At 46.4% G+C, this 26,613-nt stretch overlaps 1 protein-coding gene across 1 annotated transcript in view; it reads left to right on the top strand.

The window, feature by feature from the left end:
• The window catches only part of C7 (complement C7), a 53,026-nt gene that overhangs the window by 17,286 nt on the left and 9,127 nt on the right, over window positions 1–26,613 (top strand). The window contains exons 6-12 of the mRNA XM_040420929.1: window positions 720–858; window positions 4,737–4,874; window positions 6,792–7,035; window positions 8,570–8,683; window positions 9,759–9,925; window positions 23,143–23,371; window positions 25,222–25,399. Of these exons, the coding sequence (XP_040276863.1) occupies window positions 720–858; window positions 4,737–4,874; window positions 6,792–7,035; window positions 8,570–8,683; window positions 9,759–9,925; window positions 23,143–23,371; window positions 25,222–25,399 (1,209 nt within the window). The remainder of the gene's footprint in view (window positions 1–719; window positions 859–4,736; window positions 4,875–6,791; window positions 7,036–8,569; window positions 8,684–9,758; window positions 9,926–23,142; window positions 23,372–25,221; window positions 25,400–26,613) is intronic.

Below are 26,613 nucleotides of genomic sequence, written 5' to 3' on the forward strand. Positions count from 1 at the left end.
GGAGCTCTGTGGGGGAGGAGACACAAAGTGACAGGAGCTCTGCGGGGGAGGAGACACAAAGTGGCTTGAGCATTAAACGGAAGGGGAACACCATGGAGCTTTAAAATGGATTCACCATGCCAGCGTGGCCCATTTCTGCTCCCAGGGGTATCTGAACTCACTCTTAGGGGTCCCTAGAGCTGCAGGGACCTCATTAATAACAGTCCCTGTTTCTGGTTGCATTGTCTTAAAGGACAGATCCACCTTTGTATTGCTTTCATGCATCTAAAATAGAAATATGAATCAACCTTGTAAATTGTTTGAATTGGTCGTTTTGTGTTTGCAGCTCCTCTGCAGACCCGTATCTTCCTCCTCTCTGTCTGTTTCATCATTTCTACTAACTTGCCTTTAGCAGAAAAAAAGACAGTTAGATGGCAGTGATATCAGTCTGTTATTGTGGAGCACATACTGTAGGTCTGCGTAGGAGCTGTATACACAAAACGGTAGAAGATTTTGAATGACTGCTATTTATAAAGTTGAGCCATAAAACGGTGTTGAGTACATATGACATCACCATGATGATAATGCCTGTGGGGCAAGACCCGGAAAGTGGCGGCTGATGACGTCACAGGGCGATCACTGCACATATCAGCAGGGGGCAGGACAATGTCTGTCTCTGACCCGGTGCCGAGGATTATGTGAAATGTAGGGACAGTCACAATTTGCTCCTTTGTTTCCAGTTTTGATGTCACCTCCCAACAGCTGAAGAGCGGCGTCATTCATACGAAAAGCTTTGGCGGAAAGTGTCGTAAAGTGTTCAGCGGTGATGGCAGAGACTTCTACAGGTTAAGTGACAACCTCCTCACCTACACCTTCAAGGTAAGTCCACATTGGACGGCTTTCCTCAGTATTTTCTGTCCTTCATAGAGATCGCTGCCGCCTCCTTTTTTTAATTGGGAAATATCTAGACATGAAAAATGTTCAGTGAGACAGCAAAAGGAGAAGACTCCCATCATTGTGTGTATGATGAGAGGGGATACAGAACTTTAGGAGCACAGCAGGAACTCTGTAGGTATCCAACCCAATGGAGATCACTGGAGATGTCGGCGAGTGCTATACAAGATGATGCCTGGTTATACACAGCGCATGTGCCATTGTGCTGAAGGACCAGGGAGTCTGGTATTTTTTTTAATTGTCTCGATGGTTGGCCAGTTTAGACTGGAATGTAACTGGTGGGATCATTCATACTTTGTTGTTGGAGGGATCATTTATACTGTCCATTGTTGCTGTTGGGATCATTCATACATTGTTGCTGTTGGGATCATTCATACATTGTTGCTGTTGGGATCATTCATACATTGTTGCTGTTGGGATCATTCATACATTGTGGCTGGTGGGGACAATCTTACATTGTTACTGATGGGATCATTCATACATTGTTGCTGTTGGGATCATTCATACATTGATGCTGGTGGGATCATTCATATATTGATGCTGGTGGGATCATTCATACATTGTTACTGGTGGGATTATTCATACAGTGTTGCTGTTGGGATCATTGATGCTGGTGGGATCATTCATACATTGTCACTGGTGGGATCATTCATACATTGTTGCTGTTGGGTTCATTCATACATTGATGCTGGTGGGATCATTCATATATTGATGCTGGTGGGATCATTCATATATTGTGGCTGGTGGAATCATTCATACATTGTTCTCGGTGGGATCATTCATTCATTGTTCCCGGTGGGATCATTAATTCATTGTTGCTGGTGGGATCATTTATAAATTGTTGCTGTTGTGATCATTCATACATTCTTGCTGGTGTGATCATTCATACATTGATGCCGGTGGGATCATTCATACATTGATGCCGGTGGGATCATTCATACATTGATGCCGGTGGGATTATTCATACATTCTTGCCAGTGGGATAATTCATACATTGTTGCTGGTGGGATCATTCATGCAAACAATCGCACAGACGACTAAACGACTGTGATGCAGATAATCATCTTCTCATGTGTGTGGCCAATGTTAGAGTGATGGGAGCAATTCTACATCTTAAAGGGGTTGTCCATTTTCTGATATTGATGGCGTATCCTCAGGTCCTCAATATCAGATTGGCGGGGCCCAACCCCCTGCACACCCACGATCAGCTGTTTGAAGAGAGCGCAGCGCTTGTATGACGGAGATGTAATAACACTGCTTGCCGCTGCAATGTCGAGTACAGAGGACGCAGCGCTCTTCAAACAGCTGGTCGGAGGGGGTCCCGGGTGTCGGACCTCCATCGATCTGATATTCATTACCTGTCCTGAGGATTGGTCATCAATATCAGAAACCAGACAACCCCTTTAAACTGGCCATACACATTAGATAAATGTCTAAATACAGAGCCCAGATCAGACCCTTAAATAAATACAGACCCCAGATCAGACCCCTAAGTAAATACAGACCCCCAAACCAGACCCCTAAAAAAATGCAGACCCCAAACCAGACCTCTAAATAAATACAGACCACAAATCAGACCTCTAAATAAATACAGACCCCAGACTAGACCACTAAATAAATACAGACCCCAAACCAGACCCCTAAAAAAATGCATACCCCAAACCAGACCTCTAAATAAATACAGACCACAAATCAGACCCCTAAATAAATACAGACCCCAAACCAGACCCCTAAATAAATACAGACCCCAGACTAGACCCCTAAATAAATACAGACCCCAAACCAGACCCCTAAATAAATACAGACCCCAGACCAGACCCCTAAATAAATACAGACCCCAGACCAGACCCCTAAATAAATACAGACCCCAAACCAGACCCCTAAATAAATACAGACCCCAGACTAGACCACTAAATAAATACAGACCCCAAACCAGACCCCTAAATAAATATAGACCCCAGACTAGACCACTAAATAAATACAGACCCCAAACCAGACCCCTAAATAAATACAGACCTCAGACCATACCCCTAAATAAATACAGACCCCAGACTAGACCACTAAATAAATATAGACCAAAACCAGACCCCTAAATAAATATAGACCCCAAACCAGACCCCTAAATAAATACAGACCCCAGACTAGACCACTAAATAAATACAGACCCCAAACCAGACCCCTAAATAAATACAGACCCCAGACTAGACCACTAAATAAATACAGACCCCAAACAAGACCCCTAAATAAATATAGACCCCAAACCAGACCCCTAAATAAATACAGACCCCAAACCAGACCCCTAAATAAATACAGACCCCAGACCAGACCCCTAAATAAATACAGACCCCAGACTAGACCACTAAATAAATACAGACCCCAAACAAGACCCCTAAATAAATATAGACCCCAAACCAGACCCCTAAATAAATACAGACCCTAAACCAGACCCCTAAATAAATACAGACCCCAGACCAGACCCCTAAATAAATACAGACCCAAAACCAGGCCCATAAATAATACAGACCCCGACCAGACCCCTAAATTAATACAGACCCCAAACCAGACCCCTAAATTAATACAGACCCCAGACCAGACCCCTAAATAAATACAGACCCAAAACCAGGCCCATAAATAAATACAGCCCCCGACCAGACCCCTAAATTAATACAGACCCCAAACCAGACCCCTAAATAAATACAGACCCCAGACTAGACCACTAAATAAATACAGACCCCAAACCAGACCCCTAAATAAATACAGACCCCAGACTAGACCACTAAATAAATACAGACCCCCAAACCAGACCCCTAAATAAATATAGACCCCAAACCAGACCCCTAAATAAATACCGACCCCAGACCAGACCCCTAAATAAATACAGACCCCAGACCAGACCCCTAAATTAATACAGACCCCAACCAGACCCCTAAATAAATACAGACCCCAGACAAGACCCCCAAAATAAATACAGACCCCAGACCAAACCCCTAAATAAATACAGACCCCAGACTAGACCCCTAAATAAATACAGACCCCAGACAAGACCCCCTAAATAAATACAGACCCCAAACCAGACCCCTAAATAAATACAGACCCCAGACAAGACCCCCTAAATAAATACAGACCCCAAACCAGACCCCTAAATAAATACAGACCCCAGACCAGACCCCTAAATAAATACAGACCCCAGACTAGACCACTAAATAAATACAGACCCCAGACCAGACCCCTAAATAAATACAGACACCAAACCAGACCCCTAAATAAATACAGACACCAGACCCCTAAATAAATACAGACCCCAGACCAGACCCCTAAATAAATACAGACCCCAGACCAAACCCCTAAATAAATACAGACCCCAGATTAGACCCCTAAATAAATACAGACCCCAGACTAGACTCCTAAATATATACAGACCCCAAACCAGACTCCTAAATAAATACAGACCCCAGACTAGACCCCTAAATAAATACAGACCCCAGACATGACCCCCTAAATAAATACAGACCCCAAACCCCCAAATACGGATCCCAGACCAGAAACTGCAGATACTTCTCTTCATTCCTGCAGATTGTAATCCTTTTCACTGCGGCAGACAAAGCCCTGACTAGTGATGAAGACCGCAGAATCAAGGCGGTCATGGAGCGCCCCCCCTTCAGAGCGTCGCCCTGACATTCTGGCTGATCGTACCTGTTTATGGTGGAGTCGGTGGCTCTCGGTTGGATGGGCATTTGACATATACTGCATGAGTATGGCGGCTGTAGACTTGGACATATTTTTACATACATATTTTTGTGCAGGTGGAGGCTAAGAACGACTTCAGCTATGATTTCTATAACAGCAGCTGGTCCTACGTGAAAAACACCGAAGAAAAAGTGCGGTCCAACTACGCTGGGAACAAGGACGTGTCCAGAACCTTCTCAACCTCCAAAGAAAAGGTAACCCTGAGCCTGCACCTCCAGCATGCGGCTCCATGTATTGTGTGCGTGTGTGAGTCCAGGTACACCTCCATACTGGACGTTACATTGGGCACTGGTGGCTTAGGGTCTTCTTCTGCCCCTCACTGGTGTGAAATAAGAGCCGATCAGATGTCTCCCCGATCCTCCTCTCTCTGCCACTGCACCCGTAGACAGCACATAAAACTTCAGCTGCATCCCCCTCCTTTCCCTCCTCCAGAAAATATTCAGAAAAGAGCTGCTGGATGGTGAGGAAGATGACTTTCCTTTAATAACGTATATTACAAAGTTTCATAGATTCACAGATACAATGGATTCATGGGGGAAGAAAGCAATAGTTGCCCTTTAAATAGGACCCCTCCCTTCTTCGCATATGTCTGATTTAGCAACTACCTGCATTCCCCATGCAATAGCCATTTTAGTGACAATTCTTACGACTCTATGCTGTGCCACTACTCTATTATTCCCGCTAGAAGTTATGAATTAATTGCTAGGATTTTTTAATGAAGTTGGAAATTTGCCACTGCACAGTCTGACTATCTAATCAGTGTTGCCAGACTGTGCAGGGGACACACCTCCCAACTGGGAACCCCCATCTGGACCTTCATTGCAAACTGCCAACTAATTCATGAATTACCTCTTGCAGGAATAATAGAGGAATGGCACCAATGTTTGATAAATGAGTGCAGACTATCTTTCCAGGATAGCGCCCCCATAAAAGTAAATGCAAAAAATGCACCACTTATGAGGGTAAAATGCAGTCTAAATAGTTGCCTGACTATATTTATAGTAACAGCCCATCTCACAACACAAGCAACATCAGTCCGGTCATACCTTCACGGCTGTGTCTGCATCTGGCGGTTTTATTGTTGGGTTTCTGCCCATTTCTAACAGAAGGTTCTGTAATAAATGCTGTGGTCAGAGCAGAACCTCCCCGCGGTATTCCATACACATCGTGCGGTACTATACAGCTAGAACAGCTTGTATTGTTTTAGTAAATGCTTGCACTGGAGCATCTTTTCTTAGAGCGCTGCATTATGCCGTCCCTCTGTTATTCATCCTGGATATGTATCAATAAATTGACAACTGGGTGCTGCCAATCCCTTTGTCAAGGGGGCATTTCTCTAAACAAGGACTCGCCTAACTGGCAAAGAGAATGGTAACTCCCAGTTGTCAATATAGTTATACATTTGCAGGAGGAATAACAGAGGAATAGTGCTGCAAAAGTTTTAAAGAAAGCCTCCAAATACAGGGAATTAAGAAAGAATGTAAATCCTGTGCTGTGGACTGTGGGGGAGGCTTTGGGGGAGATTAAACAAAAAAACTGCAAGTGTGGAGCGGTAGTCGCTGCTTCATTTCCCAAAAATAGGAGGGCAGGACGCCATGGCACTGTTGTGTTTTAGTAAATCTCTCCCATCGGGGACAAAATGGTCGTGGAGAAGTCTTAAGGCTACATGCACACGACCGTATGTGTTTTGCGGTCCGCAAAAAAAAACAAAAAACGGATGACATCCGTTTTTTTTGTGGATCCATTGTAACAATGCCTAAAACGGACAAGAATAGGACATGTTCTATTTTTTGTTCCGGGGCTACGGAACGAACATACTGATGCGGACAGAACACGGTGTGCTGTCCGCATTTTTTGCGGACCCATTGAAATGAATGGGTCCGCATCCTATCCGCAAAAAAAAAAGAACGGAACGGACACGGAAACAAACAACGTTTGTGTGCATGTAGCCTAAAAGATACAAATTACTTTGTGTATAATGAGAAGTGAGACAATGTTTCAGCATGCTTCCTGTATCAATTCGTCCTGGTTTTTAAGATCACTGCTTGCTGTCATTACACCCAGAGAAGTAACTTCAGTGATACGGGAATGTTTTTGTCCCTCTCCTGCAGAGTTACCAGTTCTTGGTTATCAGGAATCACGTGGAAGTGGCGCAATTCATCAATAACAATCCGGAACATTTACTGCTGGCGGAGCCGTTCTGGAGAGAACTCTTCACCCTCCCTTCCGTCTACGACTACACCACTTACAGAAGGCTCATCGAAAGATATGGAACCCATTTTCTACGCTCTGGATCTCTGGGTGGCGAATATGAATTCCGTTTTCTTCTAGATACTGAGAAAGCGACGCAATACGGTACAAACTGTTACACACACGAGGTCATCACTCCAGATATCGTTCTAGATTGTGAGGCACACAGAAGTGGTGGGGGGGCATTTTTTGATTGACACCTAGAATTTTTTTTCCCCCATGGGTCATGATATATGAAGGGCACCAGTGGTTCCAAACATGAAGTCTATAGCTGTTGCAAAACGACAACTCTCAGCATCTTCTGAAAGTCACTGGAGAATCGCAGGATGGAGACCACTGATGGACACAAATTAAGCTTCTTTCTGGGAGCGGAGAACTTTTCCAAAAAAGCATCTCGGATATCCATTAAGTTTAATAAGTGGTGGTCTTAAATCTTAAAAATCATGATCATGGTAATCAAAAAATCTCCATAATCCAGGATTTATCAAATATCTTGGTCTTGGTTTTTATAATTTACCATCATCCAACATGGCCATCATGCTCAGAGGTTCTTCACTCTGGGCAATCCCAACTTGTTAGAAGGGTCTCTTGACAATATGCAGAGTGTCCTCCTGCTGGGACCCCCAGTGATCAGCTGTGATCTGTAACCTGGTAGTAAGTGTTGGGTTTCCCTGCAGTGCCCCTACAGGGGACATGAAGTATTACACAATGTCCATTCAAATCAATGGGTTGTCTGTGTAATACAGGTCCTCCAGAAAGAGAGATGCTCTATGTGACCGCCTTCCAACCTGCCCATCACTGAACATTAACTAGACAGTATTGTAGGTAGATTATTGGGGGTTCTCTGGACTAAACCTACTTAAAACATAACTTTTAATCAGAAAATGCTAAAATAAAGTCCCATTAAACATAAATACATATAACGATCATCTATCACATGTGGATGAGGGATTATTAGTCTGAGGGATATTTGCCACAGATGTGGCTCCTCACGATTCAGTAGTCAACCAGATAGTAGTTAAGCCAAAGCATTATCCAGATTCTGTGTGACGTCATCAACCTTTCGGTGGCTGACTCTCAAAATAGCTGTCCCTAGTATCCCATCATCCATATGTAATCTTCCCTTCCCGATGTGTTTCCCCTATTTTAGGTCTATAGGTTCCTCAGGGGATCAGATAATGGTCGGCACAATGGCGCTGGTGATATCCAGTTGATTTTAGTCGTGGCCAACCATCCCAGTCCTGGGCACTCGTCAAATAGCCCTCCAACCTGCCCATAAAGTGAATGTCTAGACTCTACTCCTCTACTCCCCCCCCCCTTAATATTAAGTCAGAATTCACAATAAGGCTACATGCACACAACCGTTGTTCTGGTCCGCATCCGAGCCGAATGGGTACGAACCCATTCGCTTCCGTTGCTCCGTTCCATGGCCCTGCAAAAAAAATATAACATGTCCTATTCTAGAACAGGCATTTCTACAATGGGCCGCCTGTTCCGTTCCGCCTGGGCTTTCGTGTTTTGCGGGCCGCATAAAAACGGAACGGTCGTGTGCATGAGGCCTTAGGGTGTGGGACAATGGGTTTTCTAAACTGGTCAAAACCTTTAACCGAAATAATACCGCAATCCTTTTTTTTTCTAGATGGATCTAAGACAAATTTTGAGCAATGCACTTCCTCCAGCTCGGGATTTCTTATCTTTAAGACTTCAAAAACAGAATGCAAAAAGTTGTTTGATGCAATAAGATCGTCCTCAGGTAGGTCTCGGCTCGTACGTGCGTCATAAAACGTAATGCACTTCCCACTCAGCAGCATTGTACAGGACTTAGGCCCCTTTCACACGGGCGAGTTTTCCGCACGGGTGCAAAGCGTGACGTGAACGCACAGCACCCGCACTGAATCCTGACCCATTTTTTTTTCACGAGTCAGTTCTGCGTTGCGTGAAAAACGCAGCATGTTCTATATTCTGCGTTTTTCACGCAGCCCTGGCCCCATAGAAGTGAATGGGGCTTCAGTGAAAAAACGCAACGCATCCAGAAGCAAGTGCGTTTTTTACTGATGGTTGCTGAGAGATGTTGTTTGTAAACCTTTCGTTTTTTTATCACGTGAGTGAAAAACGCATCAAAACGCATTGCACCCGTGCGAAAAAAAACTGAACGCAATTGCAGACAAAACTGACTGAACTTGCTTGCAAAATGGTGCGAGTTTCACTGAACGCATCCGTCACGCTCGTGTGAAAGGGGCCTTAGGTATCTTCGGGATCGGTCATCGATATGAGATAGGTGGGGGGTCCGACTCCTGGCAACCCCCACCGATCAGCTGTTTCGGGCAGCGCTGGAAACTGTATTGGGCTTTCTGCTACCCTAACCTAAGGGTAGGTCATCAATACCTATAGCGGGAGTGCCCCTTTAGGCCTCTTTCACAACGGATCCGTGAAAAACTGACCGCAAAACACTGAAAAAGCCATACGGTCTTGTGAAATTCAATCAGTGAATTCCAAATGCAGCTGTATTAAGTGCCCTACGACTTTCAGTAAATGAGTTACTCTCACCAGCTACCATTTCCAAATGTATTGCTGTAAAGGACGCTAAACGCGCGTCCGCGTCATTGTTCCTGTGTCCGCGGGGTCTGAGATGGTTTTATACTTCCGATAAATAAGGAAAAACCTGATGTAAAAGCTGCAGGGAAGGAGAACTCAAGGAATTTTTTATATTTTATCTCTATTCTTTCTTGCCGTAGCATGCTCACAGTAAGACGAGCAGTCACCATTCTCCATGGAGTGTGCTTGTTCTGACCAGAGATAATGCTATAAATATAGCCCGTCTTTTACAGGTGGCAGCGCCAAAGAGATTCGAGGCCAAGCAATTGTGAAAGGAGGAGAGCCCAAATTTATCTCTGCCCTCAGCTATTTCTCCCTGGAAAACCCAGTGGCGAATGACCAGCGGTATGCGTCCTGGGCCGGCTCCGTGACCAATCTGCCAAGTATTATAAAGTTTAAGGTCAGTATAATAGTGCTGTCTGCTCTAGAAAAGCCTGTTTTGCTCAGATAGTAGAGAGTCTTCCATTTAGGACCACCATCTATGAGTGGAGAGCGGCTGAAAAGAGCGTCGCCCTCTCTGGAGGTACATACATACATACATGGACAGTCCATTCATTTTAATGGAAACTGTGCAATACCTCATTTCTCCTGTGGTGGCGCTGCAGGGAAAGTTAACACTGAGCAGATTGCCGCCGATTAATGGGCATCCCAAGGTGAGACGACATGTGACCCTTCTCATGCAAGGGACTTGTTTCTAGAGGTTGCTTTCTTCCAAAACCACGCCTCCCCTGACCACAGGCTGGTTGTGGTAATGCAGCTCAGTTCCATTTACTTCAATACTGGACAGACTCTATGGACAGGTGTGGCACTGGTTTTGAAAGAAAGTAGCCATGGTCTTCTAATCTCAATGATGCCAAAACCCGAACCCCCCCCCCCTGTTCCTTTCCCCTTCCCCCCGTTCCTTTCCCCCGTTCCTTTCCCCTTCCCCCCGTTCCTTTCCCCTTCCCCCGTTCCTTTCCCCTCCCCCCCTCCATTCCTCCCCCCCCTCCGTTCCTTTCCTCTTCCCCCCCTCCATTCCTTTCCTCTTCCCCCCGTTCCTTTCCCCTCCCCCCGTTCCTTTCCCCTTCCCCCCCTGTTCCTTTCCCCTCCCCTTCAATGCCCTCAGTCTCTTCAGCAAGGCTGAGTGTATTTAAATCACCCTTTTGAGGGCTCGTTCACACGAACGTATTTTGCGTTCCGTATAGGGGCAGTTTTCTGCGTTCCGCATATGGTCCGTATATGGAACCATTCATTTCAATGGGTCCGCAAAAGATGCGGACAGCACTCTGTGTGCTGTCCGCATCCGTTGCTCCATTCCGTGGCCCCGCAAAAATTATGAGGCATGTTCTATTCTTGTCCGTTTTGCGGACAAGAATAGGCATTTCTATAATGGCCTCCTGTTCCGTTCCGCAATTTGCAGACCGCAAAAAATGGCACGGTCATGTGATCGAGCCCTGATGCCGTCATCTCACTTGGTCACAGCATCTAAAGGCTTTAATTACCGCGATCAGCATTATTGCCGGTCGCGGTAATTAGCCGTGTGTCTCTGCTATTTGAAACAGTGGAGACCCGCAGGCCATGATGCCCGTTGCATGTGCGAGCAGGCGCCATGTTTGCCTATCGCTCCAGCGATGTACATGTATAGCATTGGTAGCGTGCCCCCATTGTCTGATAGGTGCCTCTGGGACCCGCACCTGCAATGAGAATGGAGCGCGGAAATGAATGGAGGGCGCACTGCGCATGCTCAGCCGCCCTCCATTCATTTCAATTGGGCTGCCGAAAATAACCGAGTGCTTGCTAGGCTATTTCCTTCTGCCCTTTACAAATGAATGGGAGCATGGGCCGCGCGTGCGTGGTGTGCACCTATTCACTTGTATGGGAGCTGCGCCTGGTGGTGGTGGACGGACCCTGGGAAATCCGGGGTCCTCCAGCCACAGCTCTCCTCGCTCCGTTCTCCTTGTAGGTGCGGGTCCCAGAGGTGGGACCCGCACCTATAAGACAATGGGGGCATATCCTAGTGATATTCCCCCATTGTATGTGATGGGAATACCCCTTTAAGCTTCCTCCTACTAGGCAGCAGGATATATAAGAAGACAACAGTAGAGAGAGACTGATACAGAGTAACAAACTATCATAGATTGTTTGTTACAATGTATCCTGCTCTCAGCTGAGAAGTGGATACAATTGTATCCAGTGTAGACAATGCTCAAACCATTAGCAGCAGCTCACAGAGCATTGTCTAGACTGGATACAACTGTACTAGTTTGTTACAATGTATCAGTCTGGAGTCCGGGCTGTTTAGCTCACAGAGCATTGTCTGGACTGGATACAACTGTACTGGTTTGTTACAATGTATCAGTCTGGAGTCCGGGCTCTTTAGCTCACAGAGCATTGTCTAGACTGGATACAACTGTACTAGTTTGTTACAATGTATCAGTCTGGAGTCCGGGCTGTTTAGCTCACAGAGCATTGTCTAGACTGGATACAACTGTGCTAGTTTGATACAATGTATCAGTCTGGAGTCCGGGCTGTTTAGCTCACAGAGCATTGTCTAGACTGGATACAACTGTGCTAGTTTGTTACAATGTATCAGTCTGGAGTCCGCGCTGTTTAGCTCACAGAGCATTGTCTAGACTGGATACAACTGTACTAGTTTGATACAATGTATCAGTCTGGAGTCCGGGCTGTTTAGCTCACAGAGCATTGTCTAGACTGGATACAACTGTGCTAGTTTGTTACAATGTATCAGTCCGGAGTCCGGGCTGTTTAGCTCACAGAGCATTGTCTAGACTGGATACAACTGTACTAGTTTGATACAATGTATCAGTCTGGAGTCCAGGCTGTTTAGCTCACAGAGCATTGTCTAGACTGGATACAACTGTACTAGTTTGTTACAATGTATCAGTCTGGGGTCTGGGTTTAGCTCACAGAGCATTGTCTGGATTGGATACAACTCTGCTAGTTTGTTACAATGTATCAGTCTGGAGTCCGGGCTGTTTAGCTCACAGAGCATTGTCTAGACTGGATACAACTGTGCTGGTTTGTTACAATGTATCAGTCTGGAGTCCGGGCTGTTTAGCTCACAGCGCATTGTCTAGACGGGATACAACTGTACTAGTTTGTTACAATGTATCAGTCTGGAGTCCGGGCTGTTTAGCTCACAGAGCATTGTCTAGACTGGATACAACTGTACTAGTTTGTTACAATGTATCAGTCTGGAGTCCGGGCTGTTTAGCTCACAGAGCATTGTCTAGACTGGATACAACTGTACTAGTTTGTTACAATGTATCAGTCTGGAGTCCGGGCTGTTTAGCTCACAGAGCATTGTCTGGACTGGATACAACTGTACTGGTTTGTTACAATGTATCAGTCTGGAGTCCGGGCTCTTTAGCTCACAGAGCATTGTCTAGACTGGATACAACTGTACTAGTTTGTTACAATGTATCAGTCTGGAGTCCGGGCTGTTTAGCTCACAGAGCATTGTCTAGACTGGATACAACTGTACTAGTTTGTTACAATGTATCAGTCTGGAGTCCGGGCTGTTTAGCTCACAGAGCATTGTCTAGACTGGATACAACTGTGCTAGTTTGTTACAATGTATCAGTCCGGAGTCCGGGCTGTTTAGCTCACAGAGCACTGTCTAGACTGGATACAACTGTACTAGTTTGATACAATGTATCAGTCTGGAGTCCAGGCTGTTTAGCTCACAGAGCATTGTCTAGACTGGATACAACTGTGCTAGTTTGTTACAATGTATCAGTCTGGAGTCCGGGCTGTTTAGCTCACAGAGCATTGTCTAGACTGGATACAACTGTACTAGTTTGTTACAATGTATCAGTCTGGGGTCTGGGTTTAGCTCACAGAGCATTGTCTGGATTGGATACAACTCTGCTAGTTTGTTACAATGTATCAGTCTGGAGTCCGGGCTGTTTAGCTCACAGAGCATTGTCTAGACTGGATACAACTGTGCTGGTTTGTTACAATGTATCAGTCTGGAGTCCGGGCTGTTTAGCTCACAGCGCATTGTCTAGACGGGATACAACTGTACTAGTTTGTTACAATGTATCAGTCTGGAGTCCGGACTGTTTAGCTCACAGAGCATTGTCTAGACTGGATACAACTGTGCTGGTTTGTTACAATGTATCAGTCTGGAGTCCGGGCTGTTTAGCTCACAGCGCATTGTCTAGACGGGATACAACTGTACTAGTTTGTTACAATGTATCAGTCTGGAGTCCGGGCTGTTTAGCTCACAGAGCATTGTCTAGACTGCATACAACTGTATCCACTTCTCAGTTGACAGCAGGACTAGCTGTGGACAGGATTACTGCCTCTAAATGGAACTACAGTGTTCTTGTTCACTGACAGCAAGCAGATATCTCAGAAATTGTGAAGAGCTGAAACATGACGTGCATTAGACAGTTGTAGAACTTTTGCTTTAGGCCTCTTGCACACAAAACATTTCAATGGATCCACAAAAAAAATAGAACATGTCCTATTATTGTCTGCATAACGGACACGGATAGGACTGTTCTATCAGGGGCCAGCTTTTCCGTTCCGCAAAAAAAACCGGAATGCACACAGACATCATCCGTGTTTTTTACGGACCGCAAAATACTGAAAAAGCCATACGGTCATGTGCAAGAGGCCTTACCCAGCGATTGCTCCTGATGTCTCCTTCAATGATGTTACATTTGCATTTGAAATAATGGAAGATCCTGTGAAATGACAGGAAGCCGCGAAGCCTTCCTTCTAGCAGGCGGCACATGACGGCGCCATTTATCATGCCTTACATCGCCAGACACTTCAACACCTTTTTGCATTAGGGAATATGGGAGGCAAAAAGTAATTATGGATCTGACAGGGACGCCGCTGACCTTTCCACGTGATCAATGGCTTTGCCTGAAATATGTTTATCAGTGTTATTGTCATGCGGCTCACGTCCCGGACGCGCTGCCTGATGTGGTGAGGACCGAGGACGGGAGACTCCATGATGAGTCTTGTTTTTTTTTCTGGACTAGAAAAGCAGAAATCACTGGCAGCAAAAAGTTTTTCCAGCAGCATGCCCGCCCCCTTTATATAGGCCATACAGCCACAATAGTTGGGCCCCTGTTGACTGTTGCATCCTGGCGATATGCCTTCATTTTTTTACACTGGTTCGGCCCCTTTAAGATGAACTCCAGAATTAATTAAGACCCAAATTAAAAGAATGCAGACTCCAGAGCAGTACTTTACTGGACTGCACGCCACATATGGCGGTATGATACATTCTTGCATAGATGTTGGCTCTTCCACATTGTCACTTGGAGAGCCCACTCCTACGACTCCCTAATAAATGCAATGAGGCTCATTAGTTACAGGAGACATTGGGCGTTTGATTCACCCCTGTGCTGCCCACGAGGCGCATCTTCTGGTAGTTTGTGCGCCTGGAGTGGAAAAACGAACCTATTCCTTAAGTGGAGTATTTTTTCGCCAACATTTACGCCTTTCTCCAGGCATAAATGTTAGTAAAATGTTCTGGCCCTGGCTTGGCCTCCACAATATTATTAATGTTATAAAATGACCCCCATTGGCCCTACGTTTACTACGCAGCTTACAACAATTTTTGGTCAAATAAAGTTGCAAATCAGGCCTAGCGCCAAATTTCAGCACAAAGACTGGTGTTTTCTACTGCAATGCCGGAGGATGCACCTAATATATGATGCTGCACATCCACTGGCAGGCCGTGTGCGGTACCCCAGTACTGGCGGTATCTGCAATAGGTTTGAGAAACTGTAGAGAGGGAGGAGGAAGGGAGCAGACCTCCATTTGTTCCTCCCCTCCCCCCCAGATTCCAGCTTCAATCCCTGGGGCCTCAATGTCACGGATGGTGTTGCAGAAAGCTGGAACTTATAAATAAATATCCGACTGGCTTGATCCCAAACTAAGGAGCATATGGGTGACCCCTATAAAACCCCTAGAGCTCTCCCTGACTGCTATGCCCATGCAAAGGTCTTTATGGTAGACGATTGCATGCCCACGTACCTCATACTGTGTGACACCTGAAAACCCTATAATAGTGAGGGGACACGACCACCGGCTCCCTACACTTAATATGGACGGAGTCAGGGTCACCTAGAATCAAGCCAGCAAGGAAACACAAATAAAGGAAAAAGACTTATCTGAGGAATCAGCAGTAGCAGCCTCCAGCAGTGAACAACTCATCCAGGAAGAAGTATAAACCGCAAAGTGAGGCAGTATGGGAGGGAATATAAAGGGAGACAATTAGTGTAAATAGGTGACAGCTAGGAGAAGGAAAGGAGATGACAAAGTGAAACCAAAACAAAGAACGTCATGCAAGAGGTAGAGAAGAACGTCTAACAGACCTTCTCACAGAACTGGCGGTGACACTCAGTCACCTTCACAAGCTCCAAGAGATGAAAGCAACAAATAAATAAAGGAGGAGGATTTGCATGGGTAAAGTGAGAGAGAAACAGTAAGGTAACCCAGCTTATAGCATTCCAGACACTCCTGCTACAGAGGGATAACAAGTTAAGACACCTTATGTATAACAAAATACTGGATATTACAGCCACGCTTGCCAGAGCAGCTATAAGCCAGAGATCTCTAAAGCAGATATTTTAGCCAGAATACTCAGAGGGCCAATGCCGTATATACTTGCTTAGCTCATGCTGGGATATCTGGCAGGACTTTGCATTGTATAGAAACTACTGATGGATGTACTACAACTTCAGTTCAGCACACAGTAAAGAGAGTGTCTTGTTAAATTCTAACTGGCCTGGTCTCGGACTCTTCCTTAACACCACATGCTGACCAATGCATTTGCAACAAGTGTCCTGCCCAGGACCCACATGGACATTAATACCATGGGCCCCCCTGAACTGACATCAGCTATAGAGAGTGCACTGAGGGAACACAGGGTGCCCCTCCTTCACTGCATTAAGCCCAGCGAGTGATGGCCTGAGGGAGTACACTGTGACACATCATCATCAGGGCCACTACCACTCCCAGCCATTGAGCTGCTGTATCATTATTTCTTCATTTGAGCTCAAGTAAACAGGCGCAAATAAAGACTAATGAGACAGACTGTTGGCCCCCTCCCCTCCCTGCCCTCACCATGCCCATTTTCCCAGAAAGTGGCTAGGGCGGCACAGAAACACCATCTACATCAAAGTGCTGTATAAAGATTTGCTAACACGTTTCAACTTTTTAACGCCACTTTTCAGGTCCAGGGAGTTCATAAATCTCTCCTTTTTTTTTTGTCACTTGCCAAATTTGAAAGGTAAATATAAATGTGCATGCAGTCTACAAGGACTGGTCACCGTCTCCTTAGTGTAGGAATGGAGTAGGCCTGTTAGGAATCATCTCCCAAGAGTGAGTAGTCTTCAAGGAATGGGTGAGAATCGACTGCTATGAGTGGCCGTGGTCTCCAAGCAATGAGGAGAAAAGTACTGCCTGTAGAGCTTAGAGACAGGATTGTGTGGAGGCAGAGATCTGGAGAAGGGGGGAAAAAATGTCTGCTGCACTGAATGTTCCCAAGAGCAGAGTGGCTCCATAATTCATATATGGAAGAAATATGGAACATCCAAGACTCTTCCTAGAGCTGGCTGCCCCACCAAACTAACTAATTGGGGGAGAAGCGCCTTGGTAAGAAAGGTGACCAAGAACCAAATGGTCACTCTGGCTGAGCTCCAAAGATCCAGAAGGTCAACAATCACTGCAGCACTCCACCAATCTGGGCTTTGTGACACTGGTCAGAAAGAAGCCTCTCCTTAGTAAAAGACACAAGGAAGCCCACTTGGCATTTGCAAAAAAATCTCCTTAAGGACTTCCAGACCGTGAGAAACAAGATTATCTGGCCTGATGAAACCAATATTTATCTTTTTGGCCTCAATTCTAAGCATCATGTCTGGAAGAAACAAGGCACTGCTTAAGTTATCACCTGCCCAATACCATCCCTACAGTGAAGCATCATTCTGGGGGAACAAGGAGACTGGTCAGGGTTGGGAAAAAGTTGAATGGAGCAAAGTACAGAGATATTCTTAATTAAAAACCTGATCCAGATCTCTGGGCCTCAGAATGGGCCGAAGGTTCACCTTCTAACATGACAATGACCCTAAGCACACAGCCAACACAGGAGCGGCTTAGGGACAGCTCTGTGAATGTCCTTGAGTGGTCCAACCAGAGCCCTGACCTGAACCCAATGGAACATCTCTGGAGAGATTTGAAAATGACTGTCCACCAACGATCCCCATCCAACCTGACAGAGCTTGAGAAGATCTGCAGAGAAGAATGTTGGAAAATCTCCAAATCCAGGCATAAACCTTGTGGCATCATCCCCAAGAAGACTGGAGGCTGGTATCACTGCCAAAGGGGCTTCAACTAAGTCCTGAGTAAAGGGGCTGAAGACTTATGTCCTGAGTAAAGGGGCTGAAGACCTATGTCCTGAGTAAAGGGGCTGAAGACTTATGTCCTGAGTAAAGGGGCTGAAGACTTATGTCCTGAGTAAAGGGGCTGAAGACTTATGTCCTGAGTAAAGGGGCTGAAGACTTATGTCCTGAGTAAAGGGGCTGAATACTTATGTCCTGAGTAAAGGGGCTGAAGACTTATGTCCTGAGTAGGGATGAGCGAACCCGAACTGTATAGTTCGGGTTCGTACCGAATTTTGGGGTGTCCGTGACACGGACCCGAACCCGAACATTTTCGTAAAAGTCCGGGTTCGGTGTTCGGCGCTTTTTGAAAGGCTGCAAAGCAGCCAACCAACAAGCGTCATACTACTTGCCCCAAGAGGCCATCACAGCCTTGCCTACTATTGGCATGGCTGTGATTGGCCGGTGCAGCATGTGACCCAGCCTCTATATAAGCTTGGGTCACGTAGCGCTGCACGTCACTCTGCTGATACAAGTGTAGGGAGAGGTTGCAGCTGCGACGTTAGGGCGAGATTAGGCAGATTAACTCCTCCAAAAGACTTCATTCAGTGATCGATCTACAGCTGTGGATCATTGAACTGCTTCTATTCAATTGCTCACTGTTTTTAGGCTGCCCAGAGCGTTTTTCAGTCACTTTTTTCTGGGGTGATCGGCGGTCATTTTGTGGCTTGTGGTGCGCCAGCACAAGCTGCCACCAAGTCCATTTAGCCATCAATAGTGTGGTTATTTTTTGGCCATATACTACATCAGGGGCAAGTTGAGCCTGTCACCCAGCGCCTAAAAAATAGGCCTGACATTTCTATTCATCCAAATCAGTCATTACTGTTTTAGCTGGTCAAGTTATTTGTAGTGACCGTAAAAGCACAGTTTTTGTTCTGGGTTGAAAAACAATTCCCAAATTTGCAATTCACAAAATTAGTGGTTTCTGCTGTATCAGACCTACTTTAAATCTATCCCTTAAAGGGTATATTAGATTCAAGGTGCTGATAGGGTCATTCTGAAAAACTTAACACACACGCTACAGTGCAAATCCAAGTCTAATTCTGTGATTAAACCTATACCTGTCACACAGCGCCTAAAAAATAGGCCTCACATTTATATTCATATTATGAAATTCTGTCATTTAGGCTGGTGGAGACAGACAGCTTCAAACAGCTCATGTCACTTGCTGTCCCACAGTATGTCGTTCCCAGCCGGCACTACTTCTCCCGGAGAGCCGTGCCTTCCCTGCACAACCAAGTATCCGATAAAATCAAGTGTGCACTGCGTAACGCCATCTGTGGCAAGGTCCACCTAACCACAGATACGTGGACCAGTAAGCACGGCCAGGGACGCTATATCTCCCTAACTGCACACTGGGTAAATGTAGTGGCGGCTGGGCCCCAGACGGAGAGCTGTTTGGCGCATGTCCTTCCGCCGCCAAGGATCGCAGGGCAACATTCTTTGCCTCCTGTCTCCTCCTCCTCCTACTCAGCTTCCTCCTCCTCTTCTTCCACCTGCTCATCCAGTCAGCCACACACCTTCACCACCAACTTCAGCACAGCCCGGGGTAAACGTCAGCAGGCCGTTCTGAAACTCATATGTTTGGGGTACAGGCCCCACACCGCACAGGAGTTGTGGGAGGTATAGAACAACAGACTGACGAGTGGTTGCTGCCGGTGAGCCTCAAGCCCGGCCTGGTGGTGTGCGATAATGGGCGAAATCTCGTTGCAGCTCTGGGACTAGCCGGTTTGACGCACATCCCTTGCCTGGCGTATGTGCTGAATTTGGTGGTGCAGAAGCTCATTCGCAACTACCCCGACATGTCAGAGCTGCTGCATAAAGTGCGGGCCGTCTGTTCGCGCTTCCGGCGTTCACACCCTGCCGCTGCTCGCCTGTCTGCGCTACAGCGTAACTTCGGCCTTCCCGCTCACCGCCTCATATGCGACGTGCCCACCAGGTGGAACTCCACCTTGCACATGCTGGACAGACTGTGCGAGCAGCAGCAGGCCATAGTGGAGTTTCAGCTGCAGCACGCTCGGGTCAGTCGCACTGCGGAACAGCACCACTTCACCACCAATGACTGGGCCTCCATGCGAGACCTGTGTGCCCTGTTGCGCTGTTTCGAGTACTCCACCAACATGGCCAGTGGCGATGACGCCGTTATCAGCGTTACAATACCACTTCTATGTCTCCTTGAGAAAACACTTAGGGCGATGATGGAAGAGGAGGTGGCCCAGGAGGAGGAGGAGGAAGAGGGGTCATTTTTAGCACTTTCAGGCCAGTCTCAGCAGAGGCCAGGTACAAATGTGGCCAGACAGGGCCCACTACTGGAGGACGAGGAGGACGAGGATGAGGAAGAGGTGGAGGTGGAGGAGGATGAGGATGAAGCAGGTTCACAGCGGGGTGGCACCCAACGCAGCTCGGGCCCATCACTGGTGCGTGGCTGGGGGGAAACACAGGACGATGACGATACGCCTCCCACAGAGGACAGCTTGTCCTTACCTCTGGGCAGCCTGGCACACATGAGCGACTACATGCTGCAGTGCCTGCGCAACGACAGTACCTGTGCACACCCCTCCACGTACTGACTGATGGTTCGGCCCCATTCAACTTCTGGGTCTCCAAATTGTCCACGTGGCCAGAGCTAGCATTTTATGCCTTGGAGGTGCTGGCCTGCCCGGCGGCCAGCGTTTTGTCTGAACGTGTATTCAGCACGGCAGGGGGCGTCATTACAGACAAACGCAGCCGCCTGTCTACAGCAAATGTGGACAAGCTGACGTTCATAAAAATGAACCAGGCATGGATCCCACAGGACCTGTCCATCCCTTGTGCAGATTAGACATTAACTACCTCCCCTTAACAATATATTATTCTACTCCAGGGCACTTCCTCATTCAATCCTATTTTTATTTTCATTTTACCATTATATTGCGGGGCAACCCAAAGTTGAATGAACCTCTCCTCTGTCTGGGTGCCTGGGCCTAAATGTGTGACAGTGGCCTGTTCCAGTGGTGGGTGATGTGAAGCCTGATTCTCTGCTATGACATGAAGACAGATTCTGTGCTGACATGAAGCCAGATTCTCTGTTACGGGACCTCTCTCCTCTGCCTGGGTGCCTGGGCCTAAATATGTGACAGTGGCCTGTTCCAGTGGTGGGTGACGTGAAGCCTGATTCTCTGCTATGACATGAAGACTGATTCTCTGCTGACATGAAGCCAGATTCTCTGTTACGGGACCTCTCTCCTCTGTCTGGGTGCCGGGGCCTAAATATGTGACAGTGGCCTGTTCCAGTGGTGGGTGACGTGAAGCCTGATTCTGTGCTATGACATGAAGACTGATTCTGTGCTGACATGAAGCCAGATTCTCTGTTACGGGACCTCTCTCCTCTGTCTGGGTGCCGGGGCCTAAATATGTGACAGTGGCCTGTTCCAGTGGTGGGTGACGTGAAGCCTGATTCTCTGCTATGACATGAAGACTGATTCTCTGCTGACATGAAGCCAGATTCTCTGTTACAGGACCTCTCTCCTCTGCCTGGGTCTAAATATGTGACAGTGGCCTGTTTCAGTGGTGGGTGACGTGAAGCCTGATTCTCTGCTATGACATGAAGACTGATTCTGTGCTGACATGAAGCCAGATTCTCTGTTACGGGACCTCTCTCCTCTGTCTGGGTGCCGGGGCCTAAATATGTGACAGTGGCCTGTTCCAGTGGTGGGTGACGTGAAGCCTGATTCTCTGCTATGACATGAAGACTGATTCTCTGCTGACATGAAGCCAGATTCTCTGTTACGGGACCTCTCTCCTCTGTCTGGGTGCCGGGGCCTAAATATGTGACAGTGGCCTGTTCCAGTGGTGGGTGACGTGAAGCCTGATTCTCTGCTATGACATGAAGACTGATTCTCTGCTGACATGAAGCCAGATTCTCTGTTACGGGACCTCTCTCCTCTGCCTGGGTGCCTGGGCCTAAATATGTGACAGTGGCCTGTTCCAGTGGTGGGTGACGTGAAGCCAGATTTTCTGCTATGGCATGAAGAGACTGATTCTCTGCTGACGTGAAGCCAGATTCTCTGCTATGGGACCTCTGTCCAATTGATATTGGTTAATTTTTATTTTTTTTATTTTTATTTTAATTCATTTCCCTATCCACATTTGTTTGCAGGGGATTTACCTACATGTTGCTGCCTTTTGCAGCCCTCTAGCTCTCTCCTGGGCTGTTTTACAGCCTTTTTAGTGCCGAAAAGTTCGGGTCCCCATTGACTTCAAAGGGGTTCGGGTTCAGGACGAAGTTCGGGTCTGGTTCGGATCCCGAACCCGAACATTTCCGGGAAGTTCGGCCGAACTTCTCGAACCCGAACATCCAGGTGTTCGCTCAACTCTAGTCCTGAGTAAAGGGGCTGAAGACTTATGTCAATGTGAGATTTTAGTTTTTACTTTTCAATAAATTAGTAAATATTTCTAACATTCTGTTCTCACTTTCTCATTATGGGGAACTGGGTGCAAAATGATGGAGGGGGAACTGGAACTTTTTTTTTTTTAACACAATGCGCAACATAGCAAATTATGAAAAAAGTGAAAGGGTCTGAAGACTTACTGAATGCACTGTAGGTGTCTTCCCATAGCTGCATCCTAGTAACCTTCCTCTGTGACGCTGCAGTATCCTTATGTAAGATGTGAACAGAACCCAGCATTCATAGAAATGGTCTGTCATGTAAAAGACAAAAAGTTGTCAACTTTGGATAGAAAGGTCCCCAGGCTGACCACTGAAGATCAAAAACTGTGATCAAGGGTTCAATTTCTCTGCAGCGCCTCCACAGGAGAAATGAAGTATGACACTGCTTTTATGTAATGCACACTCGTCCAGGGAGAGTGGTGCTCTTTGTAGCTGCTCTCCGATAAATGAAGATCCTAAACATCTTATTTGAAAACATGATTTCTAAACCAGACGGAAATGGAGATTGATCTAGCCCATGATGGAAAAATGTATACTTTTATTATATCCGAGGGCTCGTCTTATATGCATGGGTGCTTTGTTCCAGAAACGGAGCCACGCCTGTCCACAGGTCGTGTGTGGTATTGCAGCTCAGTCTCATTCACTTCAATGGAGCTGAGCCCCAATACCATGCACAACCCATGGCCAGGTGTGGAGCTGTTTGAAAACAGCCATGTTGTTTTTAGTCCTAGAAAACCCTCCCAGTCGTTAATAACCTTTTCTTTCTTTGCATTTTTTCGTTAGCTCACTCCATTATATGAACTGGTAAGAGAAGTGCCATGTTACTCAGTTAAAAGGCAGTACCTGAAACGGGCCTTAGAGGAGTATATGAGCGAGGACAGTCCATGCCGGTGTAAACCTTGTCAGAACAAAGGGCTGCCAGTGGTCGAGGGTACAAAGTGTGTGTGCCACTGTAAGCCATACACATATGGATCTTCTTGTGAGCAAGGCGTGCTGACCCAGGATGATCCCGGTAGGAGTCACACTTCTATAAAGTTTTTTTTTAATGTCTTTTTCTTTCTTTTCAAGGTTCTTTGGTAAGATGATGGTACTTATACAGATATATCAGAGATTTACCGCAGCACCCATGTGTGTCGACACTAAGGAAATTTGCCACAATGCAAAGGGAAAATATACGTTCAGCATGAACTAGATCAAATGAAATACAATACACAGAATAGGAGGTTACCCTCTGCTTTATAATAATGTGAACACACCGGCTCTTTGTATGCTGCAAGAACCATCTGTAGTGGAGGCAAAATTGATCCAGGGCCGTGTCCTGCCACAAAGCATTTTGTGGACCGCTGCTGCCGGCACTGAGCCAATTTATGCTATTGCAGCCTATAATACATAGTGTGTATTATTCATAGGTTCTGCTCCTGCATTATAATCCCCATTTCATAGGGTACTGTTTTAATGTGAATTCAAAGATTTGAGAATAAATAGGCTTATACAGGCTAAGTGATAAAAAAATATTTACTAATTGTGATTAAATATATTAAAGATAAAACAGAAGGATGAATCAGAAAAATAACTCACATACATAGTAAAAAACAATAGCTCTAACAATAGCTCAAACCAATGAGCAAACTCCAATTGTCGACACTACCAACATAGCACATGAGGTGATAGGAGAGGTATAGTCACAGATATCCTTCTTTACATGATGTCTCCTGTTGCTTACAGCTCTTTGCCACCATGCATCAAGTTTATACCTCTTAATCCCTCCTCCTTAGGATGTCAAATGTGCAAAATTCATGCCCCTGAGGTAATCACACAGGCAGGAATGCAGCCTTTACAGCACAATGGAGGTCTTGAATATGCTTACTAGCTAAACTCCATTCAGGGAATATCACAACATTAAAAGGCTAATAAGTAAAGGTAATGATAATTAAAAGGAAAGAACCAATAAGAACAACTACAAAATACCCTTCTAACAAAGGTACCTGAAGTAAGATTGCCACATGCAACACATGTGGACAAACTCATGTCCAGTCACAAATGTCGTAAGCAGTGTAGAGCCTAGATTGGAAATATGGAGGAGTGGGGGTACTTAGCAAATTTTTGAATTCCCTTCCTGTTGCTTCCACTCCTCTGTGGTGTTCAGCTGTACTTGCACCTTTATAGCTAGTGCCACTTACCTCTACTTCTAGCTAACTTCACGCAGGAATAGCAGTGTCTGTCAGCTCTCATTTCTTGTGTCAGGCGTCTCCTGCTTAAAGAGGACCTTTTACAGTTTTGTTTTATTCTAGATAAATACCTTTACTTGCCAGAGAGCGTCACAGCCAGGGATAAAAAAATAAAATAACACCTTCTCCCTGATTGTGACGCCCTCCGCTGTGACTGGACCGCGCCACAGCCAGGGAGAAGGAGACATCCATTGAGAAACCCTGGCGTCTCGTCTCCTCCTCCCTGTACGATGCTCAGTATTATCATACTGAGCGGGAAAACTACAGTGGGGCATAGGAGCGATATTCAAAAAAAGCATGCAGGGTGGCAGCATCAGCGGTGGGAACCCCGCAAGTAAAGGTATTTATCTAGAATAAAACAAAAACCGCGAAAGGTCCTCTTTAAACCTCTGTTTACCAGGCTGCAGCAGTGACATCATGTTGACAATGTGTTACCTCTGGCGCCAATCAGTAGCCTCTGCCGCCGCCAAAAAGGCCAGTAACTGGCTGCAGTGGTCACATGTTGTTGACATGAAGTCACGGCTACAGCCCAGCCGGGAGAACTGGAGCGCCGGTGTGGTATCTGTCTGGTAAGTAATTAATGTTATTGTATAGAGGCGACCACTGATAGTCTCTTGTATTGTATTTCTTCAAGGCGTTATTGATGGTAACTGGGGCTGCTGGACATCCTGGAGTACCTGCGCTGGGAGCACTGGGAGACGAGTGAGAAGCCGCATCTGTAATAACCCTTCTCCTGCTGGTGGGGGGAAGCACTGCACTGGGGACTCAATAGAAAGCCAGAAATGTGAAGAGGATGAGTTACTGCATTTACGGTACATTTTATTTGCATCTTGTTCCCTGGTGCGCTGGTCATACACCAGACAACCGCTCGGTACTGAGTTACCGCAGAGCACCGTATGATTCGGGTAATGCAGCGGATGTTAAGGGATATTCTCATCCTAGAAATTTATGGAATATTCACAGAGCTGGGACCCACACTTATGTCCAGCATGGGGGTCCCCTGACCCCTTGTCCTTGCAATTCACTCCACTCTCTCACACACAGCATACACACAGTTCAAATAAACAGAGGGGGTGGGACCAGCCCACATCCAGTAACTATCTCTGGTAACAAACCCCTAATCCCTATATACAGCCTTTGGAAAGGTAATACCTTATGCATTAACCCATTAAGCAGTGGGCCGCTGGCGCACTGCACATCCACTTCTATTGCCGCTCCCAATACTGCTGAGCGAGCAAGTATGGAGAGGTGAATACAGACAGTCATGCGTCTGTGCAGCCACCTCTCCTTTCACAGTGCCCATGGGTCAGGTAGGGCAGGGGGTCGGGGTGGAGATGATGTGTTTCCTAGAGGGGCACCTAGATTTATCATCAGTGGATATGCCATAGATATCTAAAATGAAAATAGCAGATTATTGCAGAGTCTGTGGTGCAGCATCTCCTTGGCTGTAGTTTACTTGTGGAAGCGTCATCTCCTTGGGTCTAGCATATCCTGGGTTGCAGCAGCTTCTGCATGTTGCGTCTTCTGGGAATGGCATACCCTGGGCTGCAGCATTTTCTGGATGTAGCATGTCCAGGTGTGCATCAGCCTCTGGGTGTAGGCGCATCTTCTGGGTATGGCATATCCTTGGGTGCAACATGTCTCGGTGCAGGCTCTCTTGGGTGCAGTCTTTTATTTGTGCAGCCTATCCAGAGGTGCAATATTTCCAGAGGTAAAGCAGCTTCTGGGCGCATTCACTTTTGTTTGCAGCACCTCTTGAGGTTCAGCATTTTCTGGGTGCTGCCTCTAATGGGTGCAACATCTCCTGGGTTGCAGTATTCTCTGTGTGCATCATCTCCTAGGTACTGTCTCTTTTGTGTGCAGCATCTCCTGGGGTTTAGCGTTTTCTGGGTGCAGCCTCTTATATGTGCAGCATCTCCTGGGTGCAGTACCTCCTGAGGTTCAGCATCTTCTGGGTGCAGCATCTCCTGAGGTTCATCATTTTCTGGGTGTAGCCTCTTGTGGGTACAGCATCTCCTGAGGTTCA

The sequence above is a fragment of the Bufo bufo genome, chromosome 2 (assembly GCF_905171765.1).
Source record: "Bufo bufo chromosome 2, aBufBuf1.1, whole genome shotgun sequence".
In the NCBI taxonomy this organism is placed as follows: domain Eukaryota; kingdom Metazoa; phylum Chordata; class Amphibia; order Anura; family Bufonidae; genus Bufo; species Bufo bufo.